We start from the raw sequence: 19078 nt of genomic DNA, 5'->3' as shown, positions 1-19078 counted from the left end.
TTGGAATCTGCCAGATGTTTGCATAAATTATCCTCAGTTTGGACTCCAGCTCTGATAATTCCTTGATTATAACTTTGAAGTATATGATCTTCCAACTACATCATTGATATCAACAACCGTCTTCTGATGCTTGGAAATGAGTTAGATCGAGTGTTTCATTTTGACAAGATGGTAACAAAATCAAGGGCCCAATAGTTGTGACCCGAGTTTTTATCCTTGATAAAATAATAATATGTGGGTTTTTGTGTTGATGCTTTAGAAAAATAAATAAGGTGACGAGTCACGTTCACCAACCCTGTGCCTTTGAAATTACCTTCAAAGTAATCAAGTTCACTTGGCAAGACAAAAATATGCTCTAATAAAAGATAATAATAATAATATTGCACTCTAGTATAGCGCTCATCTATATAGCAAGGTGCTCCTGCATGTATGTTACCTGACCTTAACTAGGCTACATATTTTGGTACAACATAGTTTGAGTGTAGTAAATGTATGTTAAGGTCTTGCCAAAGCTAGACCTTAGTGAAGTGGCCGAGATTTGAACCACATACATGTACCTAATGATCGGTAGTCCAGCCACCTATCTACTAAACTAAAAACACATCTACACATAGACTTAAATACTTGTATTAGATAGCTCAGAGAGTTGCTAAGGTGTGATTGGTCCACAGCATGTCAAGTGATATGGGGACTGCAATTTATTGTTAACAGTTCACGCCCGGTCATCTGGATGGTTATATTGACCAGCTGGTCAACGATAACAGTAGGAGCATATGCGCTTGAGCTAAGACAATGTATTCATGTATCAACAATATTCGTCATAACAGCTAAGCACAGAGAAGAAAGGCGAAGACAATGGATATCTACTGTAGATCAGACTCTATTAAACTGTTCGTGTTCAGACTTTCATGTAAAAACCATGACTTGGTCTTAATCAAGGTTATCTAATATTATAATAGATATTTCCTGTTATGTATGTAATACATATTCTTTAGCCTACCTAAAGGAGTTTTATTTTCCCTCATGAAAATACAACTCCAGCGGCCAAAAGAATGATATATAAACACCCTACCAGCCATATCTGTATAAAAATATTTACATAAAAACGTTAGTTTGTCACATATCTTAACAATATTTTTCAGAACTAAATGAGGTAGTGATCGAGGTGAGGAAATGAGAGAAACAAAATGCACTAAGGTATAGAACACGTCTGGTCCATGCTTAATACTAGATCTGCATCTAGAATCTCCTCCGAGTCTGCAGCACCCATCATGGCCTCTATTTCTGTGCTGGACAGTGTTGTCTCCTCTACCATCCTCCCATTTCGTCCACATTCTGCTGCAACCCTTGCCAGCAGTCCTGAAAATATAATAGAGAAAAGAATATTTAATTTTGTTTGTCTGGTGAAGCTTGTGAAGAACCAAGTTATTAGACGCAACACTAGGTAAAGTGCTTTAACCACAGCAAACGAGCACCTAATTCCATACCAAATGCATTACATATTGTTCATTTTTGTATTTTACTTTGGTAAGTTCAATATGGAATGCTTTAGTAAAGTTCAGTCTGTCTTTGATTTTCAAAGCTGGTTTTCGAGTTAAATTTGCTCAACATCTCTTTATCAATACATTTCTACTTAAATGATAAACCCCCTTTTTTAAATTTTTGGTTGTCTTACTAAAATAATACTTTTACATTATCAATAAAAAAGAAAAAAGAAAAAAAGCATAAACCCTTACTGAATGGGGCTATTTTGAAATTTGTAAGACTGGAGGGGGGGGGGGGCCTCAGAGCCTACCCCTTAAGTAACCAAATTTGGCACTGACGTTTCAATTTTCTTGTTAGAATTTTTAAAATCTGATTTTATTTCTCGAAAATGGTATACACATATGAGTTATAGTTTAAATAGACCAATCTGAATGTCTCAAATTTTAATATCTATGGAAAGTATTTTTAAATAGTGAATATGTGAGCCATTGTTTAAAAACAATATATCTAACGATCGGTTCTAATAACCACCGTTTTAATTTCTCTCCTGGTGAGAATATATATAAAAAATCTCTGTTTGTAACCTATCTAAAATGTTTCATTCCAAATTGTTTTTGGTTTCACAGTTTTTGAGAAGATATAAAGCTCTCTATATCTCTCTTGACTTGGATTTTTTTTAAATTATATGCTCACAATGTCATCTTAAGTCTTTAAGCTTTTACACAGTTCATTTCTTCTCAAACAGTTTTTATATGCCTTTTTTTTGCATATTTTTCAATTCTTATGTATTTCAATGTTTTATGAACATTTTTTTTTTTTGCATTCTACTGGAAAACTGGAAGAAAAAAAAAAAAAAAAAAAAAAAAATCGGCTCGACCTTTTATCATGAAAGGTCTGATTTTCAACACCTCAGTGTCATAAGATTTATAACACTTGAAAAAAAAATCATGAAGCGCTAGCTATTGCTGAAAATGCAATGGGTTTGACAACAAAATTTGTCTGGGGGGGGGGGGGGCGCCATCTGAGACCTTTCCGGTAAAGTTAGGGTTAACACAAATTTCCGACAAGGCACAGGGTTGCTTATTGATATTGACCATGATTTTGCACGACCCCAAGTCTCGTGACTAAAATCTTTGTTGTGCAACACTGGGCAACTTTGATGCTATTAATGTCAGTTATTATGCGTCTAGAATTTATGGATAGTGAAAAATAGGTAAATATACTTGAATTGAAAAAAGCCAATTTGAATTTACACAATTTGGACGTTATTTCACAACTTTCCTTTCCTTACATTTTATTTTATTTTTGTATTCATGTTGCTTTATTGGTATCTCTATATATTTAATCTACCCATTTATTCTAAAACTGTATCATAATTTAATTGGATCTGTATATAGATAAAATGTCTTACCGTCTCCAACGTCAAGAACCACTTCATCAATAGAAGTGAAATGCTCCACTGCATATTTGTAGAAGTCTGATCTTGATGGCATGTAGAGTTGGCTAGTGCCAGCACCCCTCCTCCTAGACTCGACAATACCATACTGCATACAGACATTATGGTTGACATCTGTTGATAAAATATATATGCACATTTTATATGGCTACTTAGAACAGTATGAATAAGCCTTAATTTCCTATAGAAGTAAAACGAATATACATACATGTGATTTTTCACATGAGGCACAATTTCTTTTCAAACAGATACAATGTGATTTTTTGAGTTCTGAATGCACCTTTTTCTTTAGGAATAAAAACCCAGACATTAGAAATGCATTTGTTTCACAATTACTCCGCAGTTGTCTAATTAATATAATTAGCTTGCTTTGGAGGTAATGTGTTTGAGATCACATGGCAAGCATCTTATCTTCATTTGTTCAGCATTAGTCAGCTATTATATGTTTTTTTTCCCCCAAAAGCATTCAGTAATCATTATTTTTTGAAGTTTTGAACATTCATTGTAAATGTCATTGGATTCTGTCAGAAGTTAATTTCTGTCATTACCAGAACTCAAGATTATATTTAAAATCCAAGTGATATAAACAAAAATTTATATGAATGTTGAGCTTCATAGGAGGATTTCTTAAGAAAGAATTTTCATTCAGATCGAGCAGCCAATCTAACACACTGGAAGTTATACGGTAACATTCTTTCTTAATAATTTATATTTTTTTAACACACACTGCAGCTATCTCATTATTACACAACCACAAAAACGTTTGTTATGTTGCTTTGAATACCGAAATAACAGTCAGCTTCATAAGATATTTAATAAAAGACATGGAACATGCATATAGTTACCTTGAATATCTCCTACTGGGGACTGGACAATATGCAATATATGCACATCGTGTCGGGTATGTTGGCTGACCACTTTGGATATCGCTGTGATGTCCTTTGTCAGGAAGATTCTGGTAGTAGCCGATGGTGTTGAGGATAACTGGATATCCTGTAATATCAGAAATTCAAATAAAAAGGAAAGAACATACAAATTAACTATAATTCTAATATGTTGAGCCCAGATAATATACACAATGCAAAGTTCTGGAAACTGTTTTTTTTTATTTATACCCTTTTCATAATTATCTGCAGCTTAACATTTGCTATGTTGAATCAAAATAGAAAAATCAAATTTGAAAATAGGATGAAATAGCATGTGGGTGCAGTTTTCCATGCCAGTCGTCTGGGCGAAAGTGCCATTGTACGTAATATATGACTTGTGGGAAAATTGCAATTTCTATGCCATGAATATAATTGTTTGTTTTTTGTTATCAATGACAAATTACCAATGATTTTTCATCAGCATAAGATCATTCTCCATGTAAATCCCTTAACCTTGAGTTCCTTATAGATTACAATATTACAACTTTGAGATATTTTAAACTCACAATTTTGAGATTTGTTTTATGTGAAATTCAGTTTACCTCTTTCAATTACCAAGTGCCTACAAATAAGTGCTTTGGAACCTTAAGAATATGGGACAATACCTCTTCTAGTTCTTGTATCATAAGGGCTGGGATGTCGTCTGCATTCATGTCCATGTCTCTCTTGGCCCTGCTGATGTGCTCCAGGAAGACCTCTGGGATGTTACCTTTTGTATACTTTTTACCTGAAAAAAATACATATACATTGATCATAGAGCTCCGGAGTCAATTTGACCCCCCCCCCCTCCCCCCACAATATCTTGGCCACAGAAGGTCTGATTGATGGGAAATTTTGCATGGACAGCAATGCACATGCAAAGAAATGTTGCTTTGATGTTTGTTTTTTACAAAAATCACTCATTTATTACTTTATTATAATTCATGCAAATTAAATTCCTATTTTAACACATTCAATAATATATCATTAAACAAGGCAAACGCCAAGCGTTGTCTTGCCTGCATCTTAGGCCCTATAAGCAGATCAGGAGGTGAATTTTGGGTTCTGGTAGTTTACTCTTTAGCAATAATGGAATCCCAAGGAAAGTCTGTTTTCCTTTTGACCTGTTGCCTTTGACCCACATTTGAACTTGACATGTTTTATAGAACAATTTAGAAAAGGCAGTATTTTGTACACAAACGTACTATGCAAAATGTCAATTGTGGCTAGACGTGTGGTTAAGTAATGTTGCATAACCTCTAGCATGGACTGTCCCAATTTTGGGGCAAATTTGGTCTCAAAAGTTGCGAGACAATAAAGTCATTGAAAGGCAGGTTGTGATTTGTAGCGGTTACGTGGCAGTCCTGGATTGTGTACGGGGGAGGCAGGGGCCAAATTGACCCCCCCCCCCCCCCCAGTCAGAATAGTCAACCCTACTAGTTCATCTAAACTTTAAAATTTGGATTGATGGAGATACAGGATAGCAATTATTGTATATCTTGCTGGGGCTCAATATTCTCTTCAATAGACATTATACGAAGCCATGATTTGTGCATACCAACATAGGGTTCCAGGGCTGCTTCTGAAGTGAAGGTTGGGTATCTTTCTATCGCCTCTTCCCACGTCTTAGCCCCAACTCCCTTAGCAAACACGCTCTTCAGACTCTTCATTGCCTTCAGTTCATCGGCATCCGCCTTCATCTTTTTAACATTCAAAGACAAGGTCGCCTCCAGAAGAAGTGAATATCGCTCCTCTTCTGAGAGTCCTTGTAGCTTCATGAAACACTATAAAATAAGACAAATGAAAATAATAAGAGTAGTTATTAGTGCACGTGAAGTATTGTTGCTCACTGTCAGAAGACAAATTTTATTTGCATATATATGAACTATCAACTTTTTCAATCAAAGTCAATTCTTCTGCAAAGAATCCCCAATTCATCTATTGTTTGATTTGAATATGTAAAAAACTATTGCTTTAACCCTATTCTCACTTTGAGTGCAAGCTTAATGCGAAATATTGCAAGGACGTCAATACAGATTTGTTTTTATCACAAATTTGTTACTTTATTATAATTTATGCAAATTAGATACCTATTTTAACATATTCATTAATATTTCATTAAGTTATGAAGCTCAATCTCTTTTTTAAAGTTGCTGAATAGCATAGGCAACAATACTGAAATAATAAATAATGAAATTTCCGATCAATTCTTTTGTATTCTATTGTTTCATAAACTACTTATGTATCTATTGTTTTCATTTATATATGTGATTTTTTTCATGTTTCAAAAGTGTATCTTGAAAAGTTTCAAGACAAGTATGGTCAGGCAAAAAGACTAGAAGGCACAATTAACAGTGTTGTAAAGCAATTTAGGAAAAGCAGTATTTTGTACACGAACGTACCTATGCAAAAAGTTGATTTTATTGTTAATTTTTAGAACTCGGTCTCAAAAGTTGCGAGACAAACAAAAAAAGTCAGAAAAAGTCACCGGAAGCCGTGTCGCTATTTGCAGCCATTGCGCATCAGTCACAGATTTTGAACAGGAAATTGAACCCCCCCCCCCCCCCCCTCCAGTCAGAATAGGGTATCCGCCAATGGTGGCGCTATATTACTTTATTTACTTTGGTTGTGATGATTTGATAAACTCCTTATAGCGGCTGAATAAACCACAATTCTCATTTGCACAGAAAACATGTGGTATGTGTGACATCCAGTCCAGCTCAATTTTTGTATTTTTCATATAGCTCATTACTCAGCAATAATATACATTTTCTACCAAAAAGTTTTGAACATTCGCAAGTCAAGTTTTGTTCGATTCTATGAAGAAAAAAAATGCTTTCCTTCATTACTCAAGATGATATTTAAATGTGTAAAAAAAAAAAAAAAAATTTAAAGCTTACTTACACATTGTTTCAAATCCTTTCCAGTAGATTCTCTAGTTGCATCGAAAAGGAGAGTGGCTTTCCTGTAGCATCTGTTTGAATAACTAGCCAACTGGAAAGTTGGCTCGAGAGCCCTCAGTGCCTGTAAATTACAACAAAAAAAGAAATGGATAATATATGCTCTCATAACCAGTTTGATTCTGAACATTCCAATTCATTCACTGCAATCACCATTGCATTACATAATTCACCATATTGTAATATGACCCCTCAAGTTAAAATATAAGAAATGTTAGAACTTTTTGGCTAAAATTTATGTTTCCAACAGTCACTCTTGAAAGCTCGATCATCTCAAATCAATCATTGATTAAACTCCATTTTGTCATGTACATGTAAGTTGGCTGAATATAACAATAACCTTTTTATTGGGGGGTTGGGTGATGTTCATGAGTTTTTATGCTGAACATAAATCTAATTTAATGTCCGATTCATCGTTTCATTAAAAAAAAACCTACTTCGCTACAAGTAAAAATAGAACATTGAATGAATTCAGCATTTTATCTAGATGAAAATGTCAGATGAAAATGTCAGCTCTAGTGTTTAGACTTACATTGAAGGAGCCATTTTTCCCAAGGGCTAGGGAACACTTGCGTCTTGTCGAGGCAGTCATAGTGCAGGGCTCATCCTCCACATCAAGGTTGTTGTCATCGTATAGAATTGACCTGCAGACAGCAACCTCCTCCTGCAAGCACGGCTTGTCTACAGCAGGTTGCCCACACCTATGCAGTGATGCCACTCTCAATGCCTCAACCTTGTCCAGGTTTTGGTACACCCTGCAGCGCCATCCACGAGATAGATGTTCATATCTAAAGCAATCAGAAAAAGTATATTGGTTATAGGATATTGAGATGGGTAGGATATAGAAACATGGTGTATATATGTATCATGCAGAATAAAATATTGGAAAAAAGCTTACACGGTATACCTTTCCATGCAGTCACACACTTTTTAAGAAAACAAATATGAACATGGTACACAAGGGAAATATTCTATGGGATTTTATTTGAGTCAGGGATCTAAAAATATTTTGTATTGTCCTTAATATACCCTTCATTGTATAACTATAAATGGAACACCTCTCTATTACCATTTTTCTTCCCAAATGGTACATTGACTACCTGGGTAGCATTTCTTTTATGTTACATGCTTCCACTACATATTTGTGGACTGCATAATAAATGGAGAAAAAAAAAGACAAGTGATAAATGAATATGTTCTGTACATATAATATCGGTAAGTACATCACATAATCCCTTTAAAAATTTAACCTTTGTCTCATACACTGTAACTACAAAAAGAAACAAAAATAACATTAAAAAGCAATTGCAAAAACGGGTAACTTTTATAGAATAAAATACCTTTCATCGTCAACAAGATCCTTAGCTGCAAGAGCATAGCACACCCCTCCTAGGAGCTGGTAAGCTGTTCCAGAAGGGCCATCTACTGCGAGGACTGGAAGGACATGGGAGCTCTGGAAGTGGGTTGCTGCCTTCATCACGAACTGTTTGGCCTCCATCACTTCCTTCCTGGTACGTGGTCTCTGGAGATCCTTCTCGGGCTCCACAAGTTTTTTGAGGGAGATTTCAGAAATGCCTACATGTAAAGAAATAAAATTTCAGGTCAATGACACATTTTCAAAGATTGTGACATTTAAATCTTTAATGTTTATAAATAATATCCCCTGTGCAGAGAACAATCTACATTTTGAAAATGACACCAGGGGCCCGTTGCATAAAGACTTACTATTATGGTAACTTTGCCATTATGGTAACTACCATGGTAACCGGGCTCAGCAGCCAATCGAAATCAAGGTTTCTATGGTAGTTACCATAATAGTAAGTCTTTATGCAACGGGCCCTGATACATATTATTAGTAACTGGATCAAAACACACAGAGGCTCATCAGGGAAATTTTGTCCTAGAGCTATACAAAAAATATTCCTATAGCCCTTTTCAATTCAATCTCATTTTGCCTTATGTGGAAAATGCAACATATGAACATTGTTTTGGGGAATTGGCAATTAATCATTTTTCAACTTTATTTTGGTTTTAATCAGCAGTTGGCCATTTTACCTTCCCTGTGGCTATTGCAGAGGGGCATTAAATAATCAATTTGGCCCCAAACATGTACTTCATAAACAATAAGAAAAAGGAGATTGTAGTTTTGATGAAAAAAATGGAAATATTTGTGGTATTTGTATAGGAGTCCATTTAAAAATTGTTTGAAGTTATACAAAATCAAATAATAAAAGTGGAATGTCCCAATTTTATCAGGCTTTCAGTGCTGTTATATTGATAAACTATTTTGTACACATTCTCTCCATGATATTTGCATTTCTCTTTGATTTAAAAACTGCCAATCAATAACATCACATTTAAACTTAGTGATATCATGTAGAGAGAAATGTTGTACGTCTGGAATTATTAGTGAAATGAATTTTGTAAAAGAATGGAACACAAACTAACCTTGACATTTTTGTTCAATTGCTGCATCTGAATTCTCCGCCGAATGTTCAGAAGTCTTGTTTCGTCTCTTACGTTCTGGTGGAGTTCCGTCGCTGCTAGATCCAGAACTGCTACGTTTTTGCCTCGATTGTGTGTAAGATTGAGAAGGAAGGAGTTCTTCCTCTGATGACGGAAATGAATAGATCATGTCGTCATTAACGATCGCCATCACTGACAAAACATCGGTCAGGCTGTTCTCCGTTTTTTTCAAAGTCTTTGCCATGTTTGTGACACTCATTTGGCAAAACTTTGCCTGTGTAGAAAGACCATTACTAAAACAGACCTGGGAAGAAAGTAAATCGGACAAATACAGGCATTAATATAAGCTGCTTAATGAAATTATATTCATTTTGCTTTGACAACCTCACACAAAGATTATAAGGGATACAGTTGAATGTTCTACATGTTTGCCTAGAACTAGAAATATCACCGAAAGTGATTAATACTCACTCCCCATGTGTGTGCACGAAAAATGAAGAAGTGGTTTGATATATACAAGATTTTACAGATTTATTGCAATAATAGACCATTACCATGGCAACACACTTTCCGACACATTAAAAAATGTGTCTTGCACATAATCAACTCAAGACCAATATTTGTGCGAAATTTAATGAGCATTGCTCGAAAAATGAAGAAGTGGTTTGATCTGCAAGATTTTACAGATTTATTGCAATAACAGACCATTACCAATGCAACGCACTTTCCGACACATTAAAAAAAATGTCTTGTACATAATCAACTGGAGACCAATATGTGTGCCGAGTTTCATGAGCATTGCTCAAAAAAATGAGGAAGTATACATGTATATAGTTCGATCCACGAGATTTTCCCCCGATATATTACAATAATATGCCGTTCCCATGGCAACGCAGTATCCAACACAGTAAAAAAGTATGTCTTGCACATCTCCATCCTAAGACCAATATGTGTGCCAAGTTTCATGATCATTGCTCAAAAAATGAGGAAGTAGTTCGATCCACAAGATTTGCAACAGACTGACCGACTGACCGCCCGACAACCCGACCGTACGCCAATTCCTATGTACATGTATACCCCCTTCAAACTTCTTTTGGCGGGGGAACATGCAAAAAAAGATCCCTTTTTCCTTGAATGCCAATTTTTACTCATATTTCTTTGTTGTACATGTACATGTAGCTAGGGTAGATATGTTTTGCATAATATACAAATTACAATTCCCCTTGAGAAATCAAGAGTGAAGTTGTAGTCTGCCTGATGATCGTGTCATGTAACATACAACAAATGTGCATGCACAGGACATTCAGAAACTTTTAGTAAGTCGATTTCCTCCGAAATGTACAAACAGTACAGACTATATACCTCTATGTTTAGAGAAACAACCTATATTTTGCACTCTCATTAATTAGATGAATTTTCATTAATACAATTGCGATACAAGTATGGGATGTATAACTTTCAACAGTTTGCACTGCGGTAGAGTTTAGATTCTGCCCTCGTTATAAAGGAGAATAAACTCCTCAGAGACAATTGAATTGTAAGAATGCAGAAAAATTAAAGTAACATAAATGTCAGTGAAATTAAGTTGAAGCAAAAACAGTCAATTAATGAGTAAAGACGTGAATTTAAAAAAAAGTTATGATTACTAATGTTTAATATGGAGATCATACATGAAAAACTTTCCAATTTCTTTTGCAGATATTGCACTAAAATCACCTCTTTTATAGGAGGACTTGGACAAAAATTCTGTTCTATGAATTGACTGAGGAAAAAAATGAAATTCACATATTTTTGTACATGTGGGAGAGTTCTCCTTGTATGACATCACAAAAAGTGACTGCGTTGCCAATATGAGATATTCCATGTCATCAGTGATTGAAACTTTTAATGGTGCACCATCCTCTCAGGTTGGCTAGCACTAGGTGGGTAGTCCAGTAATATGGCATAAAGCTAGTCTTGATACCTTTACAATACATTGTACATTTCAGTATAAATTATACCTGTATAATTGGATTTATAATGGAAAACAGGAATGTATGGAAGGGCATTGTACTAATTTGTTACAAGTTTGGTAACATATTTGTGGTATGAATGTCATAAAGAATAGAGGAAAAATTTGTAATCATTTAAGTGTGCATATATTATAAGACTACATTATCAGGATGCTGCATTCTAGGTTAGGAGCCTGGACAGTTCGAGTACCACCGGTACGATTTCAGGACTCAATTATGTATACAGTTCTGTTTCTGTCCCGTTTAAAGCCAGTATAACCTATAGCACCCTTGTAAGGACCATCTGCATAAGTAAGTCGTGAACTATTATATAAATAGTGTATACTCTATCATACAATAATGAATTATATGTCCGACTAAATTACTAAATTATCCTGAGTCAAAATAAACCTGCACGAGGGATAATTTAGTATTTGGAGTTCATAGTCCAGTATTTATAGTGTACATGATAGAACATTCACTATTTATTATAGTAAATAGACTCCTAAATACAAACCCCCCTCCCATTCATGAATTTCAGATTTCTCCAAAAAGGGAATTAAAAAAACATTCTTTAGAGAATTCTAGATGTGTTTGTTTTTTTTGTTTTTTGAGAATCCTGAAATTCTGAAGAAAATTTTTTTTGGAGACTTTTTTATTTTGTTTGGTTTTTGTTGAGAATTCAGAATACTTTCTTTCTTTCAAGAATTCATAAACTTTCATAATACAATATGCTGATTTACAGAAATACATTGTCAATCGCTATGTCAAAAGGTATAAGACTAACTTTGAATGTCGCCCAGTACATAGTCTAGCTAGGTTAATCCTCTTTTAAATATCTCTTTAAAAAATCTAATCTAATCTAAGATGGTTAATGTCAGCTTAAAGCTTAAAGGGAAATTGAATCTTTCATAGAAATTTGGTTTGGATGAATGTAGAAAAATCAAACAAATATGAGTTTTTAAAAGTATATACAAGTATGGAGACCCTCCCATTGGCAATGTGACCATGTATGTATGACTTAGTGGGGAAACTTTCAGTTTGTTAGGTATACTTTCCTACATGTAAGTTCCATGTTTAACCAACATTGGCCATTTAGAAAAAAAAGTACTTTGTATAAAAAACACTCTCTGCACATCACATCAGAACAAAAAATACAACACAAGGACAACGCAAAGCGTAGCAAGCCCTCGCTGGAAACAAACGGCATAATACATCAGAACAAGTTACATGTACGTCCATTAGACGGAATTAAGTTACTGACATCTGGGGATTGAATGAAAAGAAAGTTTACTACTTTACGGAATAACCCAAGACATTTGACCTTTGACCTAATGTACATTATTCCAAAATCAAATTTAGGCTGTATTTGATACCATGCATGTACCTTCATATCAAATTTCATGAAAATCTGTCAAACATTTTAAATTATCAAACGGAAACCAGTACGTGTTCACAAGATTTGTTACAGGCGGACGGAAGGACGGACAGTAGCGTTACTATTTTCCCCTCAGATTTCCTCCGCAAGGGGATTATCTGACAAACATTACTAAAGTTATCGAATGGCAGGGGCCGCGGAGCCGCGGGGATTAAGGGGGGCTGCAGCCCCCCACTTTTTTCAGTAGACGTGTACAAAAACGCGAAAATGACTATAAGATTGTGCTTTTTTGCATGATCCGCCCCCCCCCCCACTTTCAAAAAACGCTCCGCGGCCCCTGAATGGAAACCGCATATTCAGATGCATAGTAAGCTATTTTGCATATTTAATGAGCTATGACCTTTGACTTAAATACTCTGAAATCAAACTTAATAGGCTGTATGTTTATACAATATGTACAGTACCTTCATACCATATTTTATAAAAATCCATTAAAGGGGAAGTCCACCCTGAACTTAAGTTGTTTTTAATAAAAGCAGAACAGTGAGAGAAACATATCAGTGAAGGTTTGACGAAAATCCGACAAAGGATACAAAAGTTATGAATTTTTAAAGTTTTCATTTTGTGACGACGTCACATGCGAGCTGCTCTCCTATACGTTGTGTACTGTAAATTCCATAAATTGCCATTTTCTCAGAAAAATAATAATTATTTTACCTGTGCATTCGATATATTATCAGACACATGCTTTTATACACGCCTCTATGAAATAGATCCATTCCTTCATCAAGAACCATGAAAAGGGGGCAATTTATGGAAATTACAGTACACAACATATGGAAGAGCAGCTCGGAAGTGACGTCACAAAATTAAAAATTTAAAATTCATAACTTCGTTATCCTTTGATGGATTTTCGTCAAACCTTCAATGATATGTTTCTCTCATTCTTCTGCTTTTATTAAACCCAACTTAATTTCAGGGTGGACTTCCCCTTTAAACATCGAACGGAAACCACACTTTCGCATATTTAAAGACTTATGACCTTTGACCTACATACTCCAAAATCAGACTCAGGCTGTATTTTGATCCATGTACCTTCATACCAAATTTCATTAAAATAAGTCAAACATTACCGGTACTTAAGCTATCGAACGGAAACTACATTTTAACATATTTAAAGACTTATGACCTTTGACATATATACTCCGAAATCAAACTCGGGCTGAATTTTGATTCCATGACGTCATACCAAAATTCATTAAAATCCATTGAACTTTACTAAAGTTAACGAACTGAAGCCATAATTTGCTATTTTCGCATATTTAATGAGCTATGACCTTTGACCTACATACTCTAAAATCGACCTTAGGCTGTACTTTATACCATGCATGCACCTTCAAATCAAATTTTATTAAACTCTGCAAAACACATCTACAGTTATCAAAAGAAAACCATTTGTTATGGAAGCACGGAAGTAAGGATGGACGGCAGCTTTACTATATCCCCTCTGACTTCATCCGCGAGGGGATAATAAAGTCTTCCACTATGTGTCAGGTATGTTTTAGCTATGTGACTCGACTGGACACACAAAATATGGGTAAACTAATTGAAGTTAGAGAAACCAATCAGTGAAGGTTTTGAATGAGTCAGAAATATTCAACAGGAAAGTCTACACAAATAATATATATTGATTTTTATGAATAAGCAGAAAAATCAGGTTGACAGCTTGATGATAGTTATCTGACAAAATCTGAAAACGGATTATAAGCAATGTTATACAAATTTTAATTTCCAATCAAACAAAAATCTACAACTCTGTGACGGACATGTAACTTAAAAATTCTTATCACATTTTTGTAGACGTTTCCATGGTAGTTGATAAAGTAAAAAATCTAAAAGTGTGTGAAAACATATGGCACAGGCATGAATAAATTGTGTTCAAGAAATTATGAATTCATTCAATTTTAGCACACAATAAAAGTTCATCGCAGAGTTTTAATTTGGGTTTAAAAAAAACTTTGTAATAAATCCTTTATCAAATATTCACCAAACTTTTACTGATAATTACTAGATCTAGCTAGCTTGGGTCGGCTCCCAAGACGAAAATCCAATTGGATATCTCTCTGCACACCTGGATCTGTGCGATTGTTAATTAAAGAACCAAACATGAACTCAATCACTTTTCTAGCAATATTTTGAATTACATCCTGGGATACAAAAAGCTTTGAAGATATTTTGATTAAAAATTATATTGAAGGAAATTAATTTTTCCTGGCTCATTATATAATTTCATATGTTATGCAGATGCAGAGAGTTTGAAACCCTATATTAGTTTACCCAGATCTACATGTATTCATAGATCCATTTTTGCATATGGCATGTAAGTTTTTGCTGTGATTAGATGAAATAAAATTCATCGTTTTTGTAAATATTTTTTGTGTACATGTGTAACAGGGATATAATTGGTTACATTTATACTGGTCACAAGAAATAATTTGGTGGAGGCTAGGCTTCAAGACTTGGTCGCTAGTAGACAGTCAGCCGAACTGTCTCATGACCTGAACCAAGTCTGAATTTGATGTGATTTCAGTTTAAATAGAGACCTCTACCTAGATTTATAGTTGAGATCTCAATCACGATGGAGTAATAATTAATGGTTTAATGCTCTGTCAAACTCATTTCACATAGACTCTATTTGACCTCAACCAGAATATTTCTTTACATAGTGACAACTAGTGTCTTTGAACAACAAAATAGCAGACACAACTTACTTACTACTGACGTTAAGTTTTAATTGGCTTAGTCTAGATCTAATCTACTTAACTTAGACACTATAAAATAATATATATTCTAAGCCCGGGTCACATGCAACCAGCTCAACCAAACCAGTCCCAGCAAGCTACTATAGACTCTACTAGTACTAGTAGTACGACTATAGTGCTAGAATAGATAAGTGATATACATAAAAAAATAGGTCTAACACTAGTTTGTTAAACCGAACTTAGAGATCTGAGATAAATAGATAACTGAACTGACAGTTAACTGTTGTTGAGTTAAAGTTAGATCTTAATCCCTACGTTGAAAGTCTACGTTGCACTTGCACTTGCAGGCAGTGCTGCACACCATTTGAAATGATTTCATTTGCACTTGTCCAACAGTTAGAATGTCTATCAATCATGTCTTGACTTGCATTGTTGCAAGGTTGCATTTTTTTAAAGAGTAACCATGTCAGAAACACGAACTGCAGATTATTCTAGTAGGTTATGTAAGTTTCTCACCTGTATGCTGTCTTCAGTAGATGAAGTGTTAGCGACGCAAATCATGCTGATGACGTCGGGAAACTCGACATTCCTGTTTCGGCTGAATGCCCTCCGTCCATTCACTATCAGGAACAACTGGTTCTGCTTTCGCTCAAGCCACCACATGTTGAACTAATATAGTCTGGATCAAGGCACTTTTAACGAATCGACGATATCGATGACTTTTTCGAGCAAAATAGATGCTTACTAAACTAAAATGCCAACTAACTATATAATAGAGGAATGTTTGAGTATCTATACAAGTCGTCAAGGCAAGCTTAAACTGACAGAAAGCGAAGTGAATACTCTAGACTATTAGAGAGATTAGTAATGCTTTAAACACGACGGGGCGAATGCAGACTATTCATATGCAAATGAGTCTACACTATACCAATATAAGCCCTCGATCTATCACTTGTTATGCAAATTTTCGCACGCGACCATTGCCGATTGGTGTTTCGTTGTGAATGGGGGACAGGAAGTGTACCCCTTTGTTTATTTTGTTATGTAAAATAGAAGAGCTCAGTATCATCATCTAATTTCTTGAAGGCAAGCATGTAATCCCCAGGCACGCAGTGAACTTATTGTTGTTTTGTGATGGGGGGGGGGGGGGGGGTTACTAGTTTGTCAAATAAATTGTAACTATAGCTGTGATATGCCAGTGCATAGCTTAATCAAATCGTTCATTGTAAACAGCATGTCATTTTTATTTTCAATTTTCAATGTAGTTTCAAAGCAAATTGGAAACATTTCGGCGATCCCTCATTTTCTTTTAAAGTTGACTCATAATACCATGGAGGACTAAGAGCTAGGAAGATAATTATGTTATGCCTTCATGACTGCATATTTTTCTCGCTTAGTTTTAGACAATTGCAGGCAGCAACCAAACAAGAAAGAAATTAATTTAATGATTTAGTTATTTGGCGCCCCATTTATAAATCATATCATATTTGACTCACTTTGGATGACTGGGCCGAGGTTTATTTATTACCCCAAAAGTATATGCGCCTAATCTTAGTCTCACATAGTGAGACATTTCTAAAAGAAGAAGAAGAAAAAAAAGAAGGAGAAGAAGAAGGAGAGGAAAAAGAAGAATTAAGAAGAAAAAGTTCAGAATTACAGAAGAAAACGGCGAAAGTCACACTCAAGTGACTGCGAGCAAGACTAGCTCTCTCAAACTGTTAAACAACCATTTCGGTTTTATGAATGGGGTGACAGAGCGTGGTCCAAGTACCCCTTTGTTTGTTACGTAACATAGGAGAGCCCAGAAAACATAATCCTAGACTTGTTGTTGAAGTTGTTTTTGTAATGACTTCATGTGTCAAGTTTAACTTATAATTGTAACAATGTGTCACAATCCTCTGGTTATCATTATTATCTATTATTCTACTTCTACTCCGATCCTAAACTAAAACCGTACGTGATTTACAACTATTCATATTACTACTGTCAGGCGGCGGGGGGGGGGGGGGGGGGGGGGGGGGGGGGGGGGGCATAAACCCAAATTTAATTTATAAAGTGCCCCAAAACGGGTACGAACAGGATTCCCCCCCCCCCCCCTCGAGAACAAACACACACCATCAAGGCGGAGTAACAGAGGCTGATTTCAAAGCAAAAATCATAATTTAAAAACTTTGTTGGCCGTTGATCCCTCATTTTAAAAGAACAGCGGTGGATCCAGGATTTGGAAATAGAGGGGGTGCAGACGGCAAATTTGAATAAAGAGGGGGCGCAGAAGGAAATTTTCTTAGTATGTTCAATGTGTGATTCTCAACAACAAGAAAGAAAGGAGGGGCTTGCGCCCTCTTGCGCCCCCTGCATGGATTCGTCACTGTAAGAATAGGTCTAAGCAACAACAAACATGTTAGTTAAACCTTCACTTCCAACACTTTTTATAATTTAATTTTGGAGCCCATTCGTTAAATTCATTTTCTTATAATCTCCTTTAAATCTGCCCCTGATATATTTGAATGCATAATGCGGGCTTCATTTTTTTTCCCCTGAAGACCTAAAATTTGACCCGTGTTAAAATATATTATGAGGAGGGGGGGGGGGGGGTGCTCAATCCGAGACCCATCCAAAATAAGCTAGGCTCAGTGATATCTAAACTCCACCGTAAAAACCACCCCCCCCCCCCCAAAAAAAAAAAAAAAAAAAAAAAAATCGAAATGAAGTCATGCGAGCTGTTTTTTTTTGTTGTGTTTTTGATAAAAGAATGATATCTGAGCTCCCCCCCCCCCCAATATTTTGGGGGAACTCATCACACGGGTGGAAATGTTATCCTTTTTTGGGAGGATCGAGAGAGGAGCTCAATGATAATCGATTCCCAACAAAAATATGGTAGACACAATGATATCTGAGCCCCCCCCCCCCTCAAAAAAAAAAAAATTGGGAGAGGGCTCAGTAATATTTGAGCCACACCAAAATTATAAGTGGCTTAGAGATAACTGTCCCCCACCAAAAAAAATTGGTGGTTGTTCAATTAATGTCTGAGCCACCCCCCCCCCCCCCCTCCGCACACACCCCTCTGAAAGATAGAAGGGGCAGGCTTAACCCCAAATCCGTCTTAGTTTGTTCCTACTAAAAAAAAACCCTGCCCCTGATATATTAGAATGCATAACATGGGCACGATTTTTTTTTTGCCCGATAAAGACCCGAAATTTGACCTGTGTTAAAATAAATTAGGAGGAGGGGGGGGGGGGGGCTCAATCCGAGCCCCACCCAAAATATGATGGGCTCAATGATATCTGAACTCCACCCACAAAGAAAGAAAGAAAAAAAAATGAAGTCATGCGAGATGATTTTTTTAAAATTTGGATAAGAAATTATTTCTGAGCCCCCCCCCCCCCCAATATTTTGTGGGAACTCATAACGCGGATGGAAATTTTTTCCTTGAAAGAGAATTGAAATTTGACTTTTGTTAAAATATCTTCGGAGGAGAGAGGAGCTCAATGATAGTCGATTCCCAACAAAAATATGGTAGACACAATGATATCTGAGCCCCCCCCCCCCAAAAAAAAAAAAAAAAAAACAATGGGGTAAGGGCTCTATAATATTTGATCCACACCAAAATTATAAGTGGCTTAGTGATAAATGTACCCCACCCAAAAATTTGGTGGTTGTTCATTGTCTGAGCCC

At 35.7% G+C, this 19078-nt stretch overlaps 1 protein-coding gene across 1 annotated transcript; it reads right to left on the bottom strand.

The window, feature by feature from the left end:
* Window positions 1–783: 783 nt before the first annotated feature.
* On the bottom strand, window positions 784–16539 carry LOC105440569. The gene is made up of 10 exons (XM_030983878.1): window positions 15920–16539; window positions 9255–9576; window positions 8147–8381; window positions 7339–7594; window positions 6751–6870; window positions 5405–5630; window positions 4473–4594; window positions 3787–3934; window positions 2897–3055; window positions 784–1359 (listed from the first exon to the last, which is right to left on the bottom strand). The coding sequence occupies exons 1-10, from the start codon at window positions 16064–16066 to the stop codon at window positions 1193–1195; spliced, it is 1902 nt and encodes a 633-aa protein (XP_030839738.1). The 5' UTR covers window positions 16067–16539; the 3' UTR covers window positions 784–1192.
* Window positions 16540–19078: the final 2539 nt, after the last annotated feature.

The sequence above is a fragment of the Strongylocentrotus purpuratus genome, unplaced genomic scaffold, assembly GCF_000002235.5.
Source record: "Strongylocentrotus purpuratus isolate Spur 01 unplaced genomic scaffold, Spur_5.0 spur5_contig_832, whole genome shotgun sequence".
Taxonomy (NCBI): Eukaryota; Metazoa; Echinodermata; class Echinoidea; order Camarodonta; family Strongylocentrotidae; genus Strongylocentrotus; species Strongylocentrotus purpuratus.
The sequence above is the reverse complement of the archived record's forward strand: the minus strand, read 5'-3'. Positions and strand labels throughout refer to the sequence as shown.